The sequence below is a fragment of the Crocodylus siamensis genome, chromosome 8, assembly GCF_052110815.1.
Source record: "Crocodylus siamensis isolate JL-2025a chromosome 8, ASM5211081v1, whole genome shotgun sequence".
Lineage (NCBI taxonomy): Eukaryota > Metazoa > Chordata > Crocodylia > Crocodylidae > Crocodylus > Crocodylus siamensis.
The window spans coordinates 74,194,159-74,214,308 of NC_143402.1; the positions used below are offsets into that span (position 1 = coordinate 74,194,159).

General features: G+C 41.9%; 1 protein-coding gene across 2 annotated transcripts in view; it reads left to right on the forward strand.

Moving 5' to 3' along the window:
- HELZ (helicase with zinc finger) overlaps positions 1-20,150 on the forward strand; it is a 170,273-nt gene that overhangs the window by 118,911 nt on the left and 31,212 nt on the right. For both annotated transcript variants that reach the window (XM_090059492.1, XM_090059493.1), the window contains exons 23-29: positions 1,859-1,910; positions 2,898-3,091; positions 6,258-6,471; positions 12,433-12,509; positions 13,676-14,243; positions 14,684-14,921; positions 18,912-19,425. In XM_090059492.1, the coding sequence (XP_089915618.1) occupies positions 1,859-1,910; positions 2,898-3,091; positions 6,258-6,471; positions 12,433-12,509; positions 13,676-14,243; positions 14,684-14,921; positions 18,912-19,425 (1,857 nt within the window). The remainder of the gene's footprint in view (positions 1-1,858; positions 1,911-2,897; positions 3,092-6,257; positions 6,472-12,432; positions 12,510-13,675; positions 14,244-14,683; positions 14,922-18,911; positions 19,426-20,150) is intronic.

The window sequence follows — 20,150 nt, forward strand, 5'->3', positions numbered from 1 at the left end:
TGGTCGCTGCTACTACCCAGGGCATTGAACTAACCTGTTACATTTTTGGAATTAAGAACTGGCTGCAGCTGACTAGAATTCTTAACTAGACTTTATGGCTAGGGACAGACATTCAAAAGCCTGAGCCTGAATTGATTCAATCTTTCCAAGTTAGTCTAACCTGGTTAGGCTAAATCAGTTAGTAACCGTGCAGGCATCCCAGACATGCAGGTACATGTCTTCAGTGGCTCAGGCTAGAAGCCAGGGGGTGCTAGAGCAGCCCTCCCTTCCCTTCCACAGGACTGAGCTGAGGTAGGGTGTGGCCAGCCCCCCACCCCTGCAAGATTAGGAAGGGGTTCCCTGGCTCCTGGGTAACAGAACATTTATCAGCTCTGTTATCAGCATTTAACACCCCATCAAAAAACAAACAGCCTGTCTCATTAATCTATGCTCTTCTTAAACAAAGAAGGAATGGAGGGACAATACCAGCTGAGCTGTTGATTAGCTCCAACTGCTGTCTGCCGCAGCATGGACTGTCACCAGCATGTGGTTTGCTACCTAATCCTGAGGTGTCTGTGTAAGACAGGGGACAGGGGATCCCTGCTTAGCAGGGAGTGGTGAAGGGAGGGGAAGAGGAGGAGGAAGCTGGGCAGACCCTGCTCTGCCTGCCAGTCTCTGCTGGAGCTGCAGCCAGGGAGCAAAGGGGAGGGGCCAGCCCCTCTGTGGAGCAGAGAGCCCTGCCAGCCCAGAGAGCATGTTGGGATGCTGGGGGCGTCTGGTTTAACTTAAACCAGCAAGTGGTCTGAGACAGACATTGCATACACCAGTTTGAGCCAGATCAGTTAAGTCTGCTACTACATTCAACCAAGTTCATCTTAGACCGGTTTCAGCCATTTTCAAATTGGTTTAATCTGTTCTGTTACAGGGTTAAACTAGTTTCTGATCACTTAAACTGGTTTATGTGTAAAGTCTGTCCCTAGCCTATGAGCTGTTAGTGAGGGAAGAACATTGCTGGTAGTGCCTAGCAATAAAGAAGGGAGGTTACAGGTTTAGCTCAGAGGGGCTGAGGTGTCCTTTATGTGACAGACCTCAGTGGAGCTGCCCTGGTGGACTAGGGAAGAGAAGTCCCAAGACAAGCACAAGAAAATGCCCTGAAGGAGAGTGGAAAGACCAGGAAGGATTGAAGGAAAAGTGAGAAATGCCATCAAACAGGGTACTTGGGCTGGAACACGGAAATAGCTGGGCCTGTGTTCTACTAGCACTCCTCATCGAAGCGAGAGCCTTGCAGGGCTGCCACAGGAATGGAGAGACGGTTAGAAACTGGGTGAAAATTAGAACCACCACCAGATGGGGAAACGGTAAGAAGGGGGTAGGAAGGAGAACCTGAGGAAGGCTCATTGCAGCTCAGCGGGACTGGTAATGAATGAAGATGAGTCCACTGCAGGATGGGCCAAGGGCAGTGTGAAAAGGTGCTTAACACTATTGGGTGTGTCAGTGAGACCCCCCAGCTGACTTAGTTGTTAATGGTTACTTCATAATTCAGGCTGGGAAGTCAAAGATGGCAGGATAGGATGGTAGTTATATCACTCCCTTGTATTCCATTGGCTGGGCCATTAGACTCAGGTAAACCTTTTATTTTGATTCGGGCATCATTCTGGGTGAAAAAAGGAGTGAACTAGAGAAATCAGACTGGTGCAGGGTGCAGTAAATTAAACAGTCAAGAAAATATCAGTGCCTATTTGCTGGTTCTTCCAGCCTCCTCTTTGTATTTCATTTAACTTGAATATTATTGAGCTGATATAAAGGATTCTCTTATTGTTCTTTTTGCATTAGTATTTAAATCTGGGAGTCATTTTGATTTTTTTTTTCCCCCTTAAAGGGCAAGGTTCATCATCATAACCAGAATGATCATTTTCAAACCGATGGAATTGGTAAGTATCATGAGGAAGCTGCATCTGATTCTTCCTTACCCAATGTGATTCCAGTGATTTAGACTGATCTTAGTGTACATGAACTGAGAATCAGGTCTGTTGTATTTGTCCTTGCTGTGTGATTTTCAGGGAGCAGGCAGTCTTGGTATACTTCAGGTCAACATCAGGTGACTCCTAGGCTGTTCCATTACAGGCACTTCTTCCACTGACTTCTGAACCCAAAACCTTGTTTCACCACATAGCTGGTGCTGGCTGGTGCAGGTCCGCTACAGTTACCCTGACATCAGAAAATTATTTTGAGTTTGAAATTTGACTTGCAAAACCCTATTCTAGGTTCCATTAGACTGGAGGTGGTAGGCTGAAAGCATTTAAGGACATCTGCATTAGAAAAAGGACCAGGCTAGGAAGGTGATGGTTTATTACAATATTCCACTAACTGCTTTATAACATATCTGGGGTTTACCTGCATATATTGAATCCTATTGTGTTCCAACTGGGTTACTCAACTAGGACATTCACGACGATAGCTTGCCATGCTTTAAGAGTTAAATGCATTTCTTTTTATTCCAAAAGCATTTCTAGTCCCAATTAAGAGCATAGAGAAATGATTCTGGGGCATGGTGTTGCTAACTCGGCAACTTCACCATCGTGTCTGCGTTTTAGGAAAAACTTTATGAATGATGCTCACTCTGGAGCTTCTATCCTTTATACTCCCCTCTGGCTTTCTACAACTTCCAGAAGTTTTCTGAGGTTCAACCTGGTTACTGGGTGAGGGGTTGATTAAGAACCCCCCGCCCAAAAAACAATTCTGGAACGGCTGTTTAATTTAGACCATTGCTTTCTGTCTATCATTTTCTATATGAAGAACTGGTCTATGATTTTTGTAAAGGGGGATTTATTGATGAAGGAAAACAAAGGAGAAAAAATAACTAATTGGACTGTGTCATATTCACTTCTTTTTGGATTTCTTTCCTCTTTGTTTTTCAGTTCAGCCTAATCCTTCTGTCCTCATTGGAAATCCTATCAGAGCATATACTCCTCCCCCTCCGCCTCTTGGACCTCACCCCAATCTGGGGAAATCTCCAAGTCCTGTTCAAAGGATAGACCCTCACACTGGGACAAGCATTCTTTATGTACCTGCTGTCTATGGAGGAAATATGGTCATGTCGGTGCCTTTGCCTGTAAGCATTTGCTTTCTTTTTTCCTTTTCTTACACAGGTAAGAATAACTAGCAAGACTAGCTCTTGAAATGTGTCAGCGCCTTAAATACTTAGTCACGTTTTCTTGGCTAGGAATGGTGCTGATTACTACCTAAAACACATTACAGTACTACCTACCCTTTGATTACTACTACCCTTTGTATTAATTTAGCAAATCAGAAACTAATTTGTTTATGTTTGTGCATCATAGTTTTATAGCCACGAATAACTGAAGGAAAAGGTGATGAGATTTAAACAAAGTTTGAGTAATGCCATATAAGAATTAGAATAAGTTTGCCTGGTTGCCCTTTAGCATGTTAAGAAAATACGACTTTTTGAGTACTTACAGTTATAAAATTGTTCTCTTCATATAGTCTGAGGTCTATTCTGACTTTCCTTTTTCCAGGTATAAGTCAGGAGACACTAAGGGCAGGGGAATCGGAATAGAAATGGTATGAAATCAGGACTAGGCCCTAAATGCTTACCCCAGGATTTTTACTGAACTTTAAGAAATAATCTTTGTGTTATTTAATACCAATGTTAGCTTTAGAGCATCTTCAATAGGCAAGGCTAAAATTGCACATGTCTGAATGTTGAATCGTATAATACTTGAAAAAAGACCTCTTATGATGAAAAATTTGACTGAAAATCTGAGATTTTAAGTTGCTGGTGTTTCCTGTGAGCTATGCATAGGTCTGATTTTCAAATCTACTTCTGTGAAACTTCATATACATACCCCAGGTTGCCATAAAAATAAACATAATGGCAGCTTATGTCTCCCTCCTCTGGATCCTTATAAGAAATGTGTCTAATTTCCCTCAGAGCTGTTACTTTATGACTAGGACACCTTATGAAGCTGTCATGCTAGACAAAAGAGGAAGATTCAAGCCCATCGTAGCCTTAGGTACTGAAAACATCAGAACTTAAAAACTGAATTACAAGCAGTTAATTGTCCAGTTAATCCGATCGAAATAATCTCCTGGAACTGAAATTACACGTCTTGTTCCATTGTTGATCCCATTGCTACTTCCACAGGCCTTCTGCATGGTTGTTGGGTTTTTTTGGGTTTTTTTTTTTTTTTTTAAAGTAAGAATCAGTTTTCTTTCTGTTGCTTCCCATCAGATGCCGGAAATTTAGGTGAATTTCTTGGCATGGAAAAAGTTATAACTGGAACTTGCAATGAAAGGCCTTTATTCTTTTGGGTTCTGCTAGGTTTCAAGAATTCCTTGCAGAGTTATTCATTATTTGTAGCAACTGTGGCTACAGTTAGCCGTGTGTTAAAGACCTTACTATACAAATGAAAAACCTAGTCCCTGATCTAGACAGATTTTGAAATCTAGAGTTCAGAGTCACAAACCATAGGGAGAAATAAGAAAAAAGAGGCCAGGATTACAAAAAATAATGTTGTGAAGTACCATGAATATACTGTTGGGTTTATTCCCTGAAGATCTACTATAGTTAACTTTATAAATAGTTGCAAGGGTTCTTTATAGAAACCCAATTCATGGGCTTGCTATAAAACTCTGGCTTCAGTTGCGTCTGCCTGGATCATCTAGCAACTATATAGTCTTCTCCCTTTTTATGTAGTAAGACCACTGATTTCCATTCACTAGCTCAAATAAATTTGTTTTTTTGCTGGGTTAGCAGAATCTGCATCTGATGGTTAAATTTAAATGCAGTGAGAAGGCCAGCCATTGTATCTCTGTTGTACTTACTCACTTTTTATTAATATCAAACTAGCATAATTTAAATATTTTTCTGTTTTATGGCCAGGGCATAATACATTTGTTATGTTGTTCCAATCAAAAGCTATCTATGAAATGTCTTTATTTTGGGGCTCACCTTCCCTGGGGACAGACTTTTAAATGATGAAGTTTGAAGGTCCAGGTACTAATGAGATGTTTTATAAAGAAATTTGTAGGAGATAGTTTGGTATTGCACAGACATTACTCTAGGAAACTCATAGCCCAGAGCTAAAGTTTGAAATATATTTTAAAGGGCAAATTTTTAAAAAATTAATGAATTCTTGGAGGAAGCTATGTTTAAAACAATGACTGAGATAGCTTATTAAAATATAATGCCATGATTGTGCTCATGTAAGATAAAAAGCCTTTGTGTTTTGTTTAGGGCAGTTTTCATACTTGTGGTAAAAAAATGCGGAGGTTGTCACCAGTTAAGAATGATTTGTCAGACTAAGCACTGATGCTTATTCATTATATTCTTATTCATATATTTGCCTTCTTTTAATAAACTTCCTTGGTAGGTAAAATTGAGCAAATTTGATTTAGAGTTGTCTTCCTTTTCAGACTAGGGAACCAAATGCAAAATATTCTGAACACCCTTGATTCTTGCTTTCAGAATTATATTTCAAATATATAGGAAAAGAACCTGTAGTAAGTAAAACATGTCCAGTAGCAAAGATTCAAAGGTCCTCATCATACAACATGCAATACATGGATTGGCTTTCTGACCCCCCCAGAGCTCCCTCAGTCTCATTGGGGTGTTTTGTGGGTCTCATGCTCATTGTGCACTGCAACAGTAGGCATTTAGGTAGTTAGCCCAAGGAATCCTTTTTGATTCTTTATCTGCTTCATAGACAGCTCTGTACATATGACATTCAGAGCACATATTATGTATACATACTAGTGCATTATCTAATCCATTCTTGAATATATGCAGTAAAGGTCTGTTAACCTACCTTCCATATATATTTTATTTAATTGGATCTGCTTCTATTACTGTTACAAGAAAGGAAAAAATACAGCCCTATCTGATAGGACAGATTGTTCATTCACTAGTCCTTTCTCTCTTCTCTTGAAAGTGATCGAAACAAGAAGGCAGGGATCTTGGAGACTATCGTCTTTCTCCTGCCCGGTCGCTACCACCATTTTTACCCCATATAGCCCTGGTTGTTGCCTTATCTCGCTCTTCTTCAAAATCTTCCCTGTTGCGTTTGCCCTTGCTGATCATGTTGTTTTCTTTTCCTGACACTGCCACTGCCACCACTCACATGTGCATTATGACCACACCATTATCACTAATATGAGGAAGTGCTTCTTGGTGATGCCACAGTATTTGTAGATGAGGTCATATATTTCTTTTAAGACTCGTTAATTTCTTGCATCTTCTTTTCTTTTTAATTCCACAGGTACCATGGACAGGATATCAGGGTAGGTTTGCAGTTGACCCTCGAATTATTTCTCATCAAGCAGCTATGGCGTATAATATGAACCTGTTACAGGCACATGGCCGTGGCTCTCCAATACCTTATGGGCTGGGACATCATTCTCCAGTTAGTATAGGGCAACAGCAACAGTCACTTCAGCATCAGGACAAAGAGCAACATGAACAAAATCGAAATGGTGAGTTGTTGAGTCTTTTTTTGAAATTCCCCAGCAGGTGACTGTTGGTTCAGTGACCATGTTTTGTGTCTAATTATTGTGTTGTGAAAAATTTGTTCTTTGAAAAGTGAATTTAAGTGTTCCTGAACAACACAGAAGATGACAGCAAAAGTATCTTGTCATTCCTGTTTCCCTGTAGAAGTGGGTAGCCCTGGGGCAAAGTTCTCGATGTCATCTCCAGCCAGTGTACATCAGTCTGGTTCCTGAGGAGGCTGGTAGGGTAGCTCATGTAGCAGGGCTGATTTAGTGCCTGAGACCATCAGCAGACATAGAGAATTTGTGATGTGAACCATCAGAAACAGACATGGAGTTGAAATATGTTTTAAAACATTTGCCAATGTGTTTATTTTGGTTATTCTTGATGCTGCATAAAATAACTTGACCTTTGTATCATGTAGGATTTCAGACTTCAGTTACAGACTGTGTTGTGATGTGAATCCTAGGGAAGTGTTGTGCAAGGTCAAGAGCAGCGGCTGGCGATTTATTTGGGCCTGTGGGCCTCATAGGCAGTTCTGGGGAGCTGCTGCAGGCTGGTCAGCACTCCCCACAGCCCAGACCCTGCGTGCCCTGTGGTTCCTCCCAGCCGCCACCGACAGTGCTCAGCTCCTGTCTCACCCCTTCCCCACCCCTGCTCTGGACTCGCCCCAGCTGGAGCAGACCAGCCAGAACTGGCATGCACAGCCTCGAACCCAGCCTGCCCCGTGCCTGCTCCAGACTGTCCACCTATGCTGAGCAGCCGCATAGTCTTGGCAGAAGCTGCTGCTTGGCATGGGGGACAAACAGTCCCTCCCCCTCACTGTTGCTGGGCTCTTCTTGCTGCAGCCTTGGAGCCTATGCCTGAGCTGCCCTGCGGCTCCTCTCTGCTGCCATCTCCACTGCCCCCAGGCTGCCCAGTGGGGCAGCAGTGGCAGTTCAGAGGAGCCTCAGGGCAGCCCAGGCATGGGTTCTGGGTGGCTGCAGCAAGAAGGGCCCGGGAGCGGGAAGGGGAGGGACTGTTTTTCCCCGGTGCCAAGCAGCAGCTTCTGCCTGACTGCTCCCGCTGCTCAACGTGGGTGGGCAAGTTTGGAGCAGACACGGGGCAGGCCAGGGTTGGGGCTGAGTGCTTGGATTTTGGCTGGTGTGGAGCTGGTCCACTCTGCTGGGCTGAGTCTGGGGCAAGAGCAGGGTTGGGCCTGTGTGTGCAGGTCCCTGCAGTACCACAGGACTGGAGCCAGCGGCAGCCAGAAGGAGCCACTGCTGCCTGGGCTGCCTAGAAAGGCAGTCCAGCTACGGGGCCATCCTAGTCCTGCAGCATGCCCAGGGGGTGGTGGGATGTGCCACAGGCCAGACATCACCTGGGCAGGATGGACTGACAGACTCGCCGCGGACTGGACAAAGTCCAGTCTGTGGGACGTATTTTGCCCACCCCTGGTTTAGAGGTTATAGTCTGAGTGAGGATTCATTTCTCTGGGTATGATTTTAGCATTAGCAATAATCCCATTGGTGTATCCTGAGAATGCAGGGCTTCCAGTTAATGAAACCTGAATTATCCATTTTTTTTCTAATGCAAAGTGTAAATCATTTTATAGCAGCATGTAGAAAATTAGTGACCAAATCTGAAATAGGTGATGTGGGGTTTGTCATTAAATACTCTTTATCCTGTACATAGAATAAAATTAAAAAAACCATTGTGGTGATTTAGCTGTCTGTTGAAGATGATGGCTCCCCCTTAAGGTTTTCCTGATACAGGTATTGTGGGTAGGATCAGAAAAAGACTGTGTAAAGGAAAAAACAATGTCAGCATCTATAAAATATTTCTCTTTGAGTGACACTTGCTTCATTTTGTGACAAAAAAAGTTTATTCCTCTACAGTTATGGAAGACTAAGCTAGATTGTTTTTGTCTCGTATTATTAAAACGTCAAAATACAATTTTTTTTTTTATTGTGGAATCTTTACTCATAAACAGAAGTCAAATTGACTTCAGATCCTACATCAAGTTGCAGGGTAGGCAATTAGGATTATTTTTTAACATGTTCCTTTAGTTCTCTGAGTAATCTTATTGCCTACTCTTTTCTGAAACTTTCCAGAAAAATGAAACATGAAACATTTAAGCCAAGGGGAGAAGATCTGACATGAGATCACTGTGAAATGAGAAATACAGAATCCAGTTTCCTAGTAGAACTGCCCTTGAATGCTGAAGGCCTCTAGCAAAACAGAAAGATGCTCTTAATTCATTTGTGCTGTTAGGGTGACTTTTTCATTAGAGCTCTGCACTGCAAAATCCAGCCTCATTAAATACTGAAAAGCAGACTTATCCATGTGTTGAGAACTCTGGGGGCTGAGATGCATATCAGAGAAGGATTCTAGACATACAAGCTGTCAGAGCAGCACACCAGAAGACATGATTATTTCTTTTTAAAGAAAACTGCAAAATTAATTGGATTCTTAATAGTTCCCTGAAATAAACATGTGACGGGTCATATAAAAAGAGAGAAACTTCAGAGGTAAACCTGACATGCTCAGATCTTAATGGATATGTTTTCTAGGTTTTAAAGGAGAGCAAAATTGCCAGAGAAACTCATTGGACTCAATAGCTCTGTCACTAGGCTGATTGACAAAAAGATGTCTTGGAGAACGCATGAATTTTGTGAAAAGTTCTTGACAGGACTTTTTCTTCTCTTCTGTTGGTCACCCAGAAACCAGATAATTAGAGGTTTTATTGTGTAACATAAGCATCATCATTTCTAATAACTGAAATAGCAGTTGCCATTTTTCCCCAACTTGCAGGATAGAGATCTTTAGTTTATGGCAGCAGGGATCAGGGAACGAGCAGGGACTTTAGCACTAGTCAGTCTGCTGATTAAATGATCAGCGCGAGCAAATCATTTTTCCATTAACTTTGTGTCTGAGATAAATGGCTTGGGGAAATAATGTTCAAAGGTGCATGGTAACTTTTAAAATGAGCAAGAAGCACAAGAAGGTGGTGGCTCCAGAGCCATATTCTGCACTTGGATAACATCTCCCTGTCTTTGAGATTTAGTGGCATATGTGGCTCCATTGAGTCGTACCTTGTTAGAGGAGGTAGCAGTTCTGAAGATAGTGTCCATCAAGAATTTTTCTTGGTAAGGTTTGCGAAGTTCTGACTGTGACTAGAAGACCTTTATTCTCAAATTGAGTTTTTCATACCTACTGAATACTGAAAATATTTTTCTTTATAGAAAAGTCTTCAAAGATGGTTCTTTGATAATGACATCAAGAGCCTTGACTGTTTCCTTTGCAGGAAGGAAGAAAAATCTGTCTAATCTTTTAAGTCTAATTTTTTACAGACTGTTTGTTGTCTTAAACCCTTTTTAAAAAACATTTCAAAGACTCTTTACTAGTGAGTGCATAGTATTGTCATTTTTCTCACTATTTTGCTTTTCCAGGTAGTTCTTTGAACTGATAGGTTATGTAGTTTTATTATCTACTGGGATTGCTTTGCCTTGTAGCTGTTCTGACCCCAGTACAGTTGTCAGCTTTCCCCAACTTACTCAAGAGAGTTGAGATTTTTCTTAATTAACTGAATCTGTTCAATGTTAAAAAAGACTCAGGCAACCAGCAAAAATTGTCCTTTGTATTTGAAACAGTAAAGAGTCCTATATTTTTTTCAAATCAAGGCTGATCAGAATATTTGTTACCACGTTCAGCACGACTCAAGGATTTTTCTGGTTATGAATCGAAGTATCACAGAAAAAAGTATATTGTCATTGGTATGCTACCGGAGACAGCAAAATGTAAATGTTAGCAATGAGCTAAAATAAATGTTAGCACAATTATGTGTAGACAACCGTTGATCCTCTGGATCATGGTGTACACACATGAGGTCTAGCCAGAGGCCTCATGAATCTGTTTGTGGCTGACCAACCCAATTCAGGAGTGACACCGCTTGTTACAAGTGTCACAGAGCCAGGTGTTGTCTGAGTTGGAGTCCCAGATTACAGCATGGGCTCTTGTCTTATTTCTCACTTTCCTTCATCTTCTGGATCAAAGCCACTTCATGTTGAGCTGCACCCAGTGCTAGATGTTCCCTCCAAATTAGACAGGATTCTGTGCAATACTCCCAGCTTTCTCTGCTGGCGTTGAATGACTTCATATAATTTTTGCATACATCATGGCAGAATGGATGGATTTGGGGTGAACACAGCACTTAAGTCTCATAAGTATATAAGGGGTGTGTATCAGGATTTGGGAGAATGCCTGTTCGCTAGAGTGGCCCAAGGAATGACAAGGTCCAATGGTCACAAACTTCTCCAAGACCGTTTTAGGCTGGACATAAGGAAAAGCTTCTTTACTGTCTTGAGTCCACAAGGCCTGGAATAGACTGCCACCGAAGGTGGTTCAAGCACCTACTCTGGACTCTTCTAGGAGATGTTTGGATGTTTCTCTCGCTGGGATCCTTTGACTCTAGCTGACTTCCTGTCCCTGGGGCAGGACTCGATGATCTTCCGAGGTCCCTTCCAGCCCTAATGTCTATGAAATCTATGGTACCACTGTAGAAGGAGACCGCGGTTCCTAGAGTTGTCTTAAATCTCCCTATACAAAATATTCTTGGAGTTATGGTCTCCTCCCATTCTCCTGACATGGCCATCTCCACCTCCTCTTTTGATAGTGGGTTCGAAGTGTGTCAGTCCGGTGTGCTCCAGCACCTCCATATTTGGCATTTTGTTGTCTCACTTTATTTTCCAGATCTTACACACATATCTCAAGGGAAGCTGTTCAGTCTCTTGATGTGCCTAGCATATGTAGTCCACGTTTCTGAACCAAAAAGCACTAGTATAATTGTTAGCAGGATGCCTATTACATATATCCCACCGTGCTTTTGAAGTATTCTTTTTATACAGTATCCTAAGAAGCTTTCTTAGCCCTCAGAAGCTAGTTTAAACCAGTATATTTTCAAACTGCATATATACTTTATTTACCTCTTTGTTACCCTGAAAAATATATTTGCCCTATCTGAAAAATACACTTGAGATTGATTTGGCCTGTCTTCACATGGCCTTATTTATTAGAAACTAGAATAGAAAAAGCTTCCAGTTGTTCATTAATTCTTTTTGTTGTTGAGATTTGGGATTTCCTTACTACATACTTTGATATGAACACTTGTGATGTATTCCATTCTCAGAGTTAAGCTTCAAATATAGTCATCAGCTGGGAACGTATGTTAAGTTCTTATATGTTAACTTTGATGATTAAGGGGGAAAATTGATTATAATGTCTGTTAAAAAAAAGTGTCTTATTTCTATCTGTCCAACTATATAACCCATATTGGTGAAGTACAATAACCTGGTCAGATTAAATATTCCTAATAATAAATTAAGTTAAAGGTACAGTGGCGGCCTCTACTGATATGCTGATTTGCATTTTAACTTTTTAAGGTTTCATTTAATTTTGTTTCTTTTTTGACATCTTTAGCACTACTGATGTGCCATCCTTCAGCCTTCCAGTGGTGGATGTTTTTTAGTGTTGGCCTTTGCTAAATGAAACATTTTCAGCAGAATCATTCTGTATTCTCATTTTTCTTTAAAACTAGAGGTGCTCAGGGTAAACTCTTCTTGCTCACCCAAACAGAATAGCCAAGATTGTTTGGGTGCAGGGTCACTGGGCTACTACTTTTGTCTGGCTCATTTGTGTTTCTATTTGACAAGCCAGTGATAACTTTTGACTAGTCCAGTAGTAGAACTGCAAGAGCTACTTCCAGTGTTTTCTAATCATCGTTAAGAGGACGTTAAGAGGAACACCACATTAGGGAAGATACTTATGCTAAGTTTTTGTGCCTGCTGTCTACTGCAAATATGATATTGATAACACTGATACACTTATTCCTGACTATAACAAGCCTTATCTTGAGAATCTGTTTTCTCTACATTTTTAAAAAATAATGCATAATGTAAAACACTTTCTAGGTAAAAGTGAAACCAACACTGGACCCGAAATCAATAAAATTCGGACACCTGAGAAGAAACCTGTGGAATCCAAACAGGTTTGTTTGGTTTTGTTCCCCCCACCCTGTCTTCCCTTTTACTTTCCTCCCTATTTTGAGTACTATGCATCTTCATTGGTTCTTTAAGGATTCATTCATTTTTTTTCCCTGCCTACATCCAGCCACCGTCACAGATGCCACAATTCCATCCTGGTAGAATTGGACAGGTTTTATTTTGTAGCCCATTAGTACTGATCTTTACTGGTGGTCATTGTGTGACACGAGGTCCAATCCTTTCCTTGCCCAGAGGAACGAAACATTTTAAGAATTTGGAACCTGAATTTAAAACTTTATCATGCTATTATTTTATACTCATGATATTTGTCCCATTGTTTTCCATTTGGATTTTGTTGGCTTACAAGATTAGCCTCTTTTATCTTTAAATTGTATTAGTCTTTACATCATAAGTCAACACATAGTGGAATAGCACAGAATGCTATTGACTGTTACATGTTTAGAAATTAATGGACATTTCATTAAAAGCCTGCTATAGCGTAGATAATTCAGCTAGTAGCGAGGGTTCAGAAGAGGAAGGGAGCAGAATAGTGAAAGTAGACTGTGGAATTTCAATATGGAGACTGAAGGTGAGAGTCATAAAGAGTGTTCCAAAATGTAAGATATTTTAAATGGGCAAATAAAAAAATGGCTTTTCCTGTTAAATATTTAGTGTTGTGTCATAGAAGTAAAAGTGGAAGGCTCAAGACTTGAGTTGCCTGTAATTAGCTGAATTAGATATGATCATAAGGAAGCAGCTGGTAATTCAGCTCTACAATAACACTAGCTGTGGAAAGAAATGTGATGATGGAAATGTCTGACTGTGGAGTTTAAATATAGAAGAATAAGGAGAAAACACTAAGTACATTTCTTAGTCTGCACCTAATGGAATAGCAATAATTAGATTAATAAAATAGTCCAACTAATATAACAGAATTGAAACAAGATGAGGCCAAGCAAAACTATTGGCAGAATATATTTTTAGTCCCATAAGTAATGAGAAGAATGTATGTTAAGATGTACAGTACCTTGGTTCTCTGATGACCTTATTCTTCCCACTTCACTGAGGTTTTGTACACTTGCTTCAGTGTTAAATCACTTTTAGTACAGTCATCACTTACAGCGATGTTTTCTTAAGTAATTTTAAAAAGTTTTATATCCTTTTCTTCTAGGTTGACTTAGAAGCAAGTTCCCAGAATAGAAGCCCTGAGTCGCGTTCCAGCATAGGTTATCCTAATTCGAAATTTCATCGCAAAGATAATATTAACCCCAGGCAGCTGAATCTACATCTCACCCCTCCCCATACTCAATATGCAGTCCCCAGTCGCCACTACCAGCACCTGTCCCAGATACCAAGGCAGCCATATCCTTTGCAACAGCAGCAAAACCTCTTAAATCAGCATCAAAATCATTTGCCTGAACAGCAAAACCAAATGCCACCCCAACAAAGCCAGATAGTCCAGCAGCATAATCATTTGAACCAGCAGCCTCAGCAACCTTCACAGCTTTCCCCTGCCTATCAGGCAGGCCCCAATCAATCTTTTTTTAATAATCCAATTCCTCACCGGCCACATTCTCCTGCTGTAGATGCTGTGATTTCAGAACAGCATCCCCCACCCATTTTGCAAGAAGTCACTAATCCTCTGAGACCTATTGCACAGCATAACCCAATGTTGCCATCCCACTTGAACAACTTCATTGAAGAGAACCCTACAGGAATGCCCATAGGGGAGGCCTTAGGTAGGTAACACTGCTGTTTTCCATTGAAAATATGCAAATATAACTCACTTAAAGTGAAAATGAAGAATGCATTTATCTGTCAGGGCATATGGCTGTAAACTGGGTCATTGTTGGGTTGGTTTCCATAAGTAATGACTTCAGCATTAATTTGCTGCCGAGGGTGCATTTTAGCCTGCACTGTTCCATTAAGATATTCATGTATATACATGGTCTTTTGTGAGATTTAAATAACAAGGTTATGCACTGTGATATAGCATGAAGTGATCAGCATAAAGGCACTGAAATTTTTGGTGCTGGCACGTTTGGGTAGTCCACCGTATATCTTTCTAGAGTTAATATTTTTGCACTTGATATACACACCAGAAAATTGTGCTTTCTGACACCAGCTGCTTAAAAAAACGGGAGGAGTAAAATTGATGTTTTTTGGATATGTTTTACAGATCGTATGCATGGAAATGTAGCTTTGGAAACAATAAGGCAGCAGCAGCAAGCAAGGCTACAGCAATGGAATGAGCATAACGCCTATCTCAGTCAGGGCAATATTCCATATCCACACCATCATCATCCTCACCTACAGCATCTTTCCCAGCAACCAATTGGATTGCATCAACAGCCAGTGAGGGCAAACTGGAAACTTGCTAATAATGCAGAAGATGAAACAGAAGCAACATATTCAAGGTATTTATTAACTGAATTTTCAAAGTACAGTAGTTACAAATAGAACACAGCTCTCCATTGCTATAACCCTGTGCTAAGTTGCAAAGCACTAGTAATATTTATATAAAGAGTTGTTTTTATTAGGAGGGTTAATCTGTCTATGCCTACAAATACTTTATGCCGCTATTAAGCCATCTTCATTGCTAATACATATATTGCTGCAGTGAAAACAGTATGTTAAAAGGTCTAAAGCTGTACATTTATGGTAAATGTTAGTCAGTTTTTTCCCCCCTAATGTTCTGCTCCTTTCAGAGGTGGAACTCTAGGGATGGGAAATGACCCTGTTAAACATAAACAGAAAATTAGCACTCAGTGGGCGCATTTGCACAAAATGTTTACTGTGGAGTACACTGATTAGCTCTACAGTAGACACCTCACACATGCACCCATTAGGCTGGAGTAAACTAATTAACTCTGCAGCAGAATACCACTTGTAAATACAAGTAGTATCCTGCTGTGGAGTCTTTTACTCTGCAACACCACATGTGTAGACACTGCTTCGGCTGGCTGGGGCCAGGGGCGTATTAATGCATGGGCCCAGGGGCCTCCCTAGGGGCAGGGCCCTGTCACACTCCCCAGCCTGCTGGGGAAAGTCCTGCAAAGCACTGAAGCTCCATCGTGTGTTAAATATGTAAGAGTGGGTGGGAGGCATTGGCTGGGAACTTGTCTGACCTCTCCATGGGAATAGCCGGTGTGAGGCATCAGCAAGGATCCCCAGGTGGCCCTGTTGCTCACTGTCCAGCCACCTGCCTGTCCTCCCAAAGGCTGGGTCACAGGGCAGGCAGCCGGTTCCAGGTGGGCTGCAAGTGCTGCTCATGGCGGATGCAGAGTGTGTGCGTCTGTGGGTTTGGGAGGGGGTGCGACCCCAAACCATGCCAGATCCTCCCCTCCTCCCCCATGGGTCAACGTGTAGTGCTTTAGACCCACTGCCACGGGCTGCTTTGGGGCACAGAGAAGGGCAATCCTGCTGCCCCATGGATGCTTCCTGCAGTTCTCAACCCCAAAGGCTGCCAATAGAAAGGGGTCTGTACCTACTAAGTGATGCCAGCTCGTGGGGAAATGTGAGCTCTTCCATGGGGTGATTAGATAGATCTGTCTGTCTATCCAAAAAGATGCATTATATAGAGAGAGAAAGATTGTGTGTGTGTGTGTACATCTATATAGATATCTATATAGAGGGAGATAGACATTATGTGTGTGTGTGTGTTGTGGCAGGGCACTGTTGGTGCCTGCCACTTTAAGGGCAGAGCCAAGCAGCCAGCAGGTGCTTGATTGCAGCAGCCATTTTAGATCCCTGGCTGCCTATATAAACAGAGCAGTTAGTGGCTGGCAGGCGAGGCAGTAACATTTCCTGGCTGCAAGGCTGCATGCAACATCATGGAGGTAAGGGCAGGAGCTGTAGGGGATGGTTAGGAGGCTCCTGGTCCTAAAACTGCACCCTTCCAGGAGTGGGTGGCCTGGTGGGGCTCTCAGTGGTGCAGGAACCCCCAGGAAATACCAGGCCAGTTACCACCGCAGTGAAAGGCAAGTAGGGGTGCTTTAACCCCAGCCCTCACCTTCAGATGGGCCATGTTCCGTCTGAGCAGGGTAGGCCAGGTAAGCTTCTGGAGGTGCCTGAGCCTGCTGGGGGAAATGAGCCTGCAGGGCCAGGCATGCTTCCATAAGCCAGGAATGGGGGACCACGATCCCTAAGGGCAGGCAGGAGGCATAAGCCCAATCGAGGGACTTGACTGGTCAATGCTGGGGCCAGGACTGGAAAGGTCAAAAGGGCCAGGGGCCTACCGCGAGGGATGCCCATAATGAGTGAAGAAGGTTGGGGTCCCAGCTGGCCTGAGATGGGGCCAGGGCTTATGAAAGCCGAAGGTCCCATGATTGGGGGCCACAGCTAATAGGCGAAGGGGACGGTTGAGCCAACTGCTTGTGAGGCTTGGGCCGCGGTATAGGAATGGAACAGAGCCACAGATAGCACCCCCCCATATCAGGGTGTACAATGGGCAGCCTCCCACCTAATTAACACTCAGTTATGTTCCATCAAGGCATGGCAGGAGAGACAGGTGGTCAGCATGCCCATAGGCAGGTGGGGAAACTAGCCATGTGGCTAGTCAGGGACCCCCCACTTTGCTACGTGTGTATGTACATATGTATACATCAATATATCTATACATTTTGGATACATAATTATGCAATGATAGCATTAAAACATAGGTGTAATGGGTATATAAAAGAGAGAGCTTCACAGCATATGAAGTTTAGCACATTTAATGTTTCAAGAAAGTTTTTTAAAAAATCAGATGTATGGTATAGGCCTACTGCTTTATTTTATTGCAAGAATCACTAATAGTATTCTTAGACTCATACTCAAGGCTATAGGTGTGGCCTGTATTTTTCTTGTAGGAATTTACTGTAGTGTAGGTACAATGTAAAATGCATATGTAAAAAAAAATAGTCAAGAGGCTACATGACCACTAAACTAAAACATTTTTCCTTTTGTGTTATTGTATATTTACTTAAATCCCATGCATCTGAGTCATCTTCCTAAGGCAGTTGTTTTATTCAGTTTAGTGTGCAGCAAAATTGAATAGTTAATTTTGACATTGCATGTTATGCTTTATTAATGCACTGTGTAAACATTTAGTGGGTCTATTTATTAATGCTTTCTGATACATTCATGTTTATAATGAGGTGTGGGGGGCCTCCAATTTTATGTTTGCCTATGGCCCCAATAAGTCTTAATCTACCACTGACTGGGCCCGGGGGTTTCATAGTTTCATAGTAGTTAGGGGTCAGAAGGGACCTGAATAGATCATCCAGCCTAACCCCCCGCCACTGGCCAGAGCACACGCTGGGATCACACGACCCCAGACAGGTGTTCATCCAACCTCTTTTTGAATTTACCCAAGGTAGGAGTGAGGACCATTTCTCTAGGAAGTTGGTTCCAGATCCTAGCCACCCTAACAGTGAAATAGTGCCTCCTAATCTCTAACCTGAACCTATTCTCCAGCAGCTTCTGGCCATTGTTCCTTGTCACCCCAGGTGCTGCTGTGCAGGAGCTGTCTGCCATCTAGCCCCTCGCTGGAATGCCTTTGTGCCCCAGCCAGCCCCTCTCCAGCATGTTGAGGGGGGGCGGGGGGGGAGCAGCCCCAGGCTGTCAGCTGACACCTGAATCTCCCTGCCAGCCGGGGCTGCTCCAGCTGGGCTTAACGTGCTATGGTCCTGGAAGCAGGTTCAAATGGCATGCCTGGGACCACTAAGCTCCAGAGTTTATTGCTTCACATTAATTGCACATGAAGACGCACCTAGTGTCTGCACTGGTATCAGCATTAACTCAACTGTGTTGTAAAGACTGGGTTTTTAAAGAGCTTTTGTTTATAATACCCTTTTATTAAACTTATTTTCCATCTGAATTATAATAGCAGAGGAAATGCAAAAAAAAGTCCTGCTCCCTGTTCTCAGATTCAACACCCCCAGCCTTTTGGCAGTTTGATCCTTAAGATGGATGTAAACTTTTTACAACTAAGCCACATCTCCAGTTGTTTTGGAATTGTCCCCAAAAATTTAAAATTTATCTGAAATAGCAGAAGTTTTTTGTTTCATACAATTGAGCAAGAAGCCCTATGGAAGTAGGTTCCTTTAAGAGGTATCAAAAGCTTCATCCTTCTTGTTGGAGTGGAGACATCAGACTTTTTTAATTTTCAGAAAGATGTTGGATGTAATGATTTTGTGTGGTGGTTCAGGTTAGTATTCTAGTCTGGGTGACTCTTCTCTCCCTGCTTCATAATTGCTTACAATTGTATTCTGAGGTTGGATTTGGTGATGGGCATAATTAAATATAATGCTGTATTTTTGCAGCCAGTCCATTTGGGATGCTCAGCCCTTGGTATCTCAAAAGGAGTGGCATTTCTGCAGAGCACTTATTTTCATTTCTTGACAATATGTATTCTATTAATACAGGTTCCAGGACTTGCTCAGAGAACTATCACACCGTGATCAAAATGAAAGTCGGGACCTAACTGAAATGCCACCTCCACAGTCAAGACTGTTGCAATACAGACAAGTTCAGCCCAGAAGCCCACCAGCACTCCCTTCTCCGTCATGTAACTCAAACCACAGTGGTCACTTTCCTAACTTCACTGAAAACAGCAGAGACATTGAAATGTCCAACAACCCAGCATTTCAGCAACATTTGCCCCAAATATACAATCCCCCATTCTCAATGCCATCTGAACATATAACCCCACCTCCCTTGAAATACCTGCAACCTGATGGATCATGGACCTATGCTAACCTACAGCAGAATCACCTAATGGGGCAGGGCTTTCATTATGGTATACCTCCATTACCCCATAGATCACAACAGAACCCTTTTATACAAATACAGAGTCATCAGCATGCAGTGGGTCAGGAGCCATTTCATCCACTCACATCTCGAGCAGTATCTGCTTCTTCGCTTCACAGCTTAGAAGAGGTATGGGATTTTTTTTATATGTATGTTCCTTTATGTTGCTATTTTCATATGAAAATCTCTAACGCTTGTGAGTGGTAAGAATCTCTTGTGTTTAAAATCATGTCTTATGAAAACGGACAATTTTGCCATAATTCTCCTCCTTATCTACACATCTATGGTTCTACATTCCTAACTTTTTCTGTCCTGGGGAGGAGTTGCTTTTGGAAATCAAGATTTTAACCCCTTCTTGGTCATTGTCATTGAGAGTTTTTATTTGACTTCAGTGAGAACCAAATCAGTCTGGTTGACAATATGGCTGAATAAGCACTAGCATTGAATTCCATTGTATTGTATCCATTTATGCATATTTAAAGAGGTTGAGTATCTTTTTTGGAGCCACAAATAGACTATAATAAGAAGCGAGGACATTCAGGACCATGCTGTCTGTATAAAATCTACTGTTTTGTTGCCAAGTAAAAATATAGTTATTCATGATGGCTCTAGATGCAATAAACTATTAAGTATTCCTTGCAGAGCTGTGCTGGTAACACCTGTTGCTCACATGCAAGTAAATTAAACCAACCTATAAATAGTACAAATTAATTAATTTTTTTTCAAAACATAGAGTGCGAAGGGAAGGGCTTGTCCTTTGCCAAGTTCAAGAAAAAGGTTGGAAGACTAAAACTTTATTTTAAGGTTTGTATTACTGCCCCTTTGAATAAAGGATAGGGCCGAGAACTATAAAA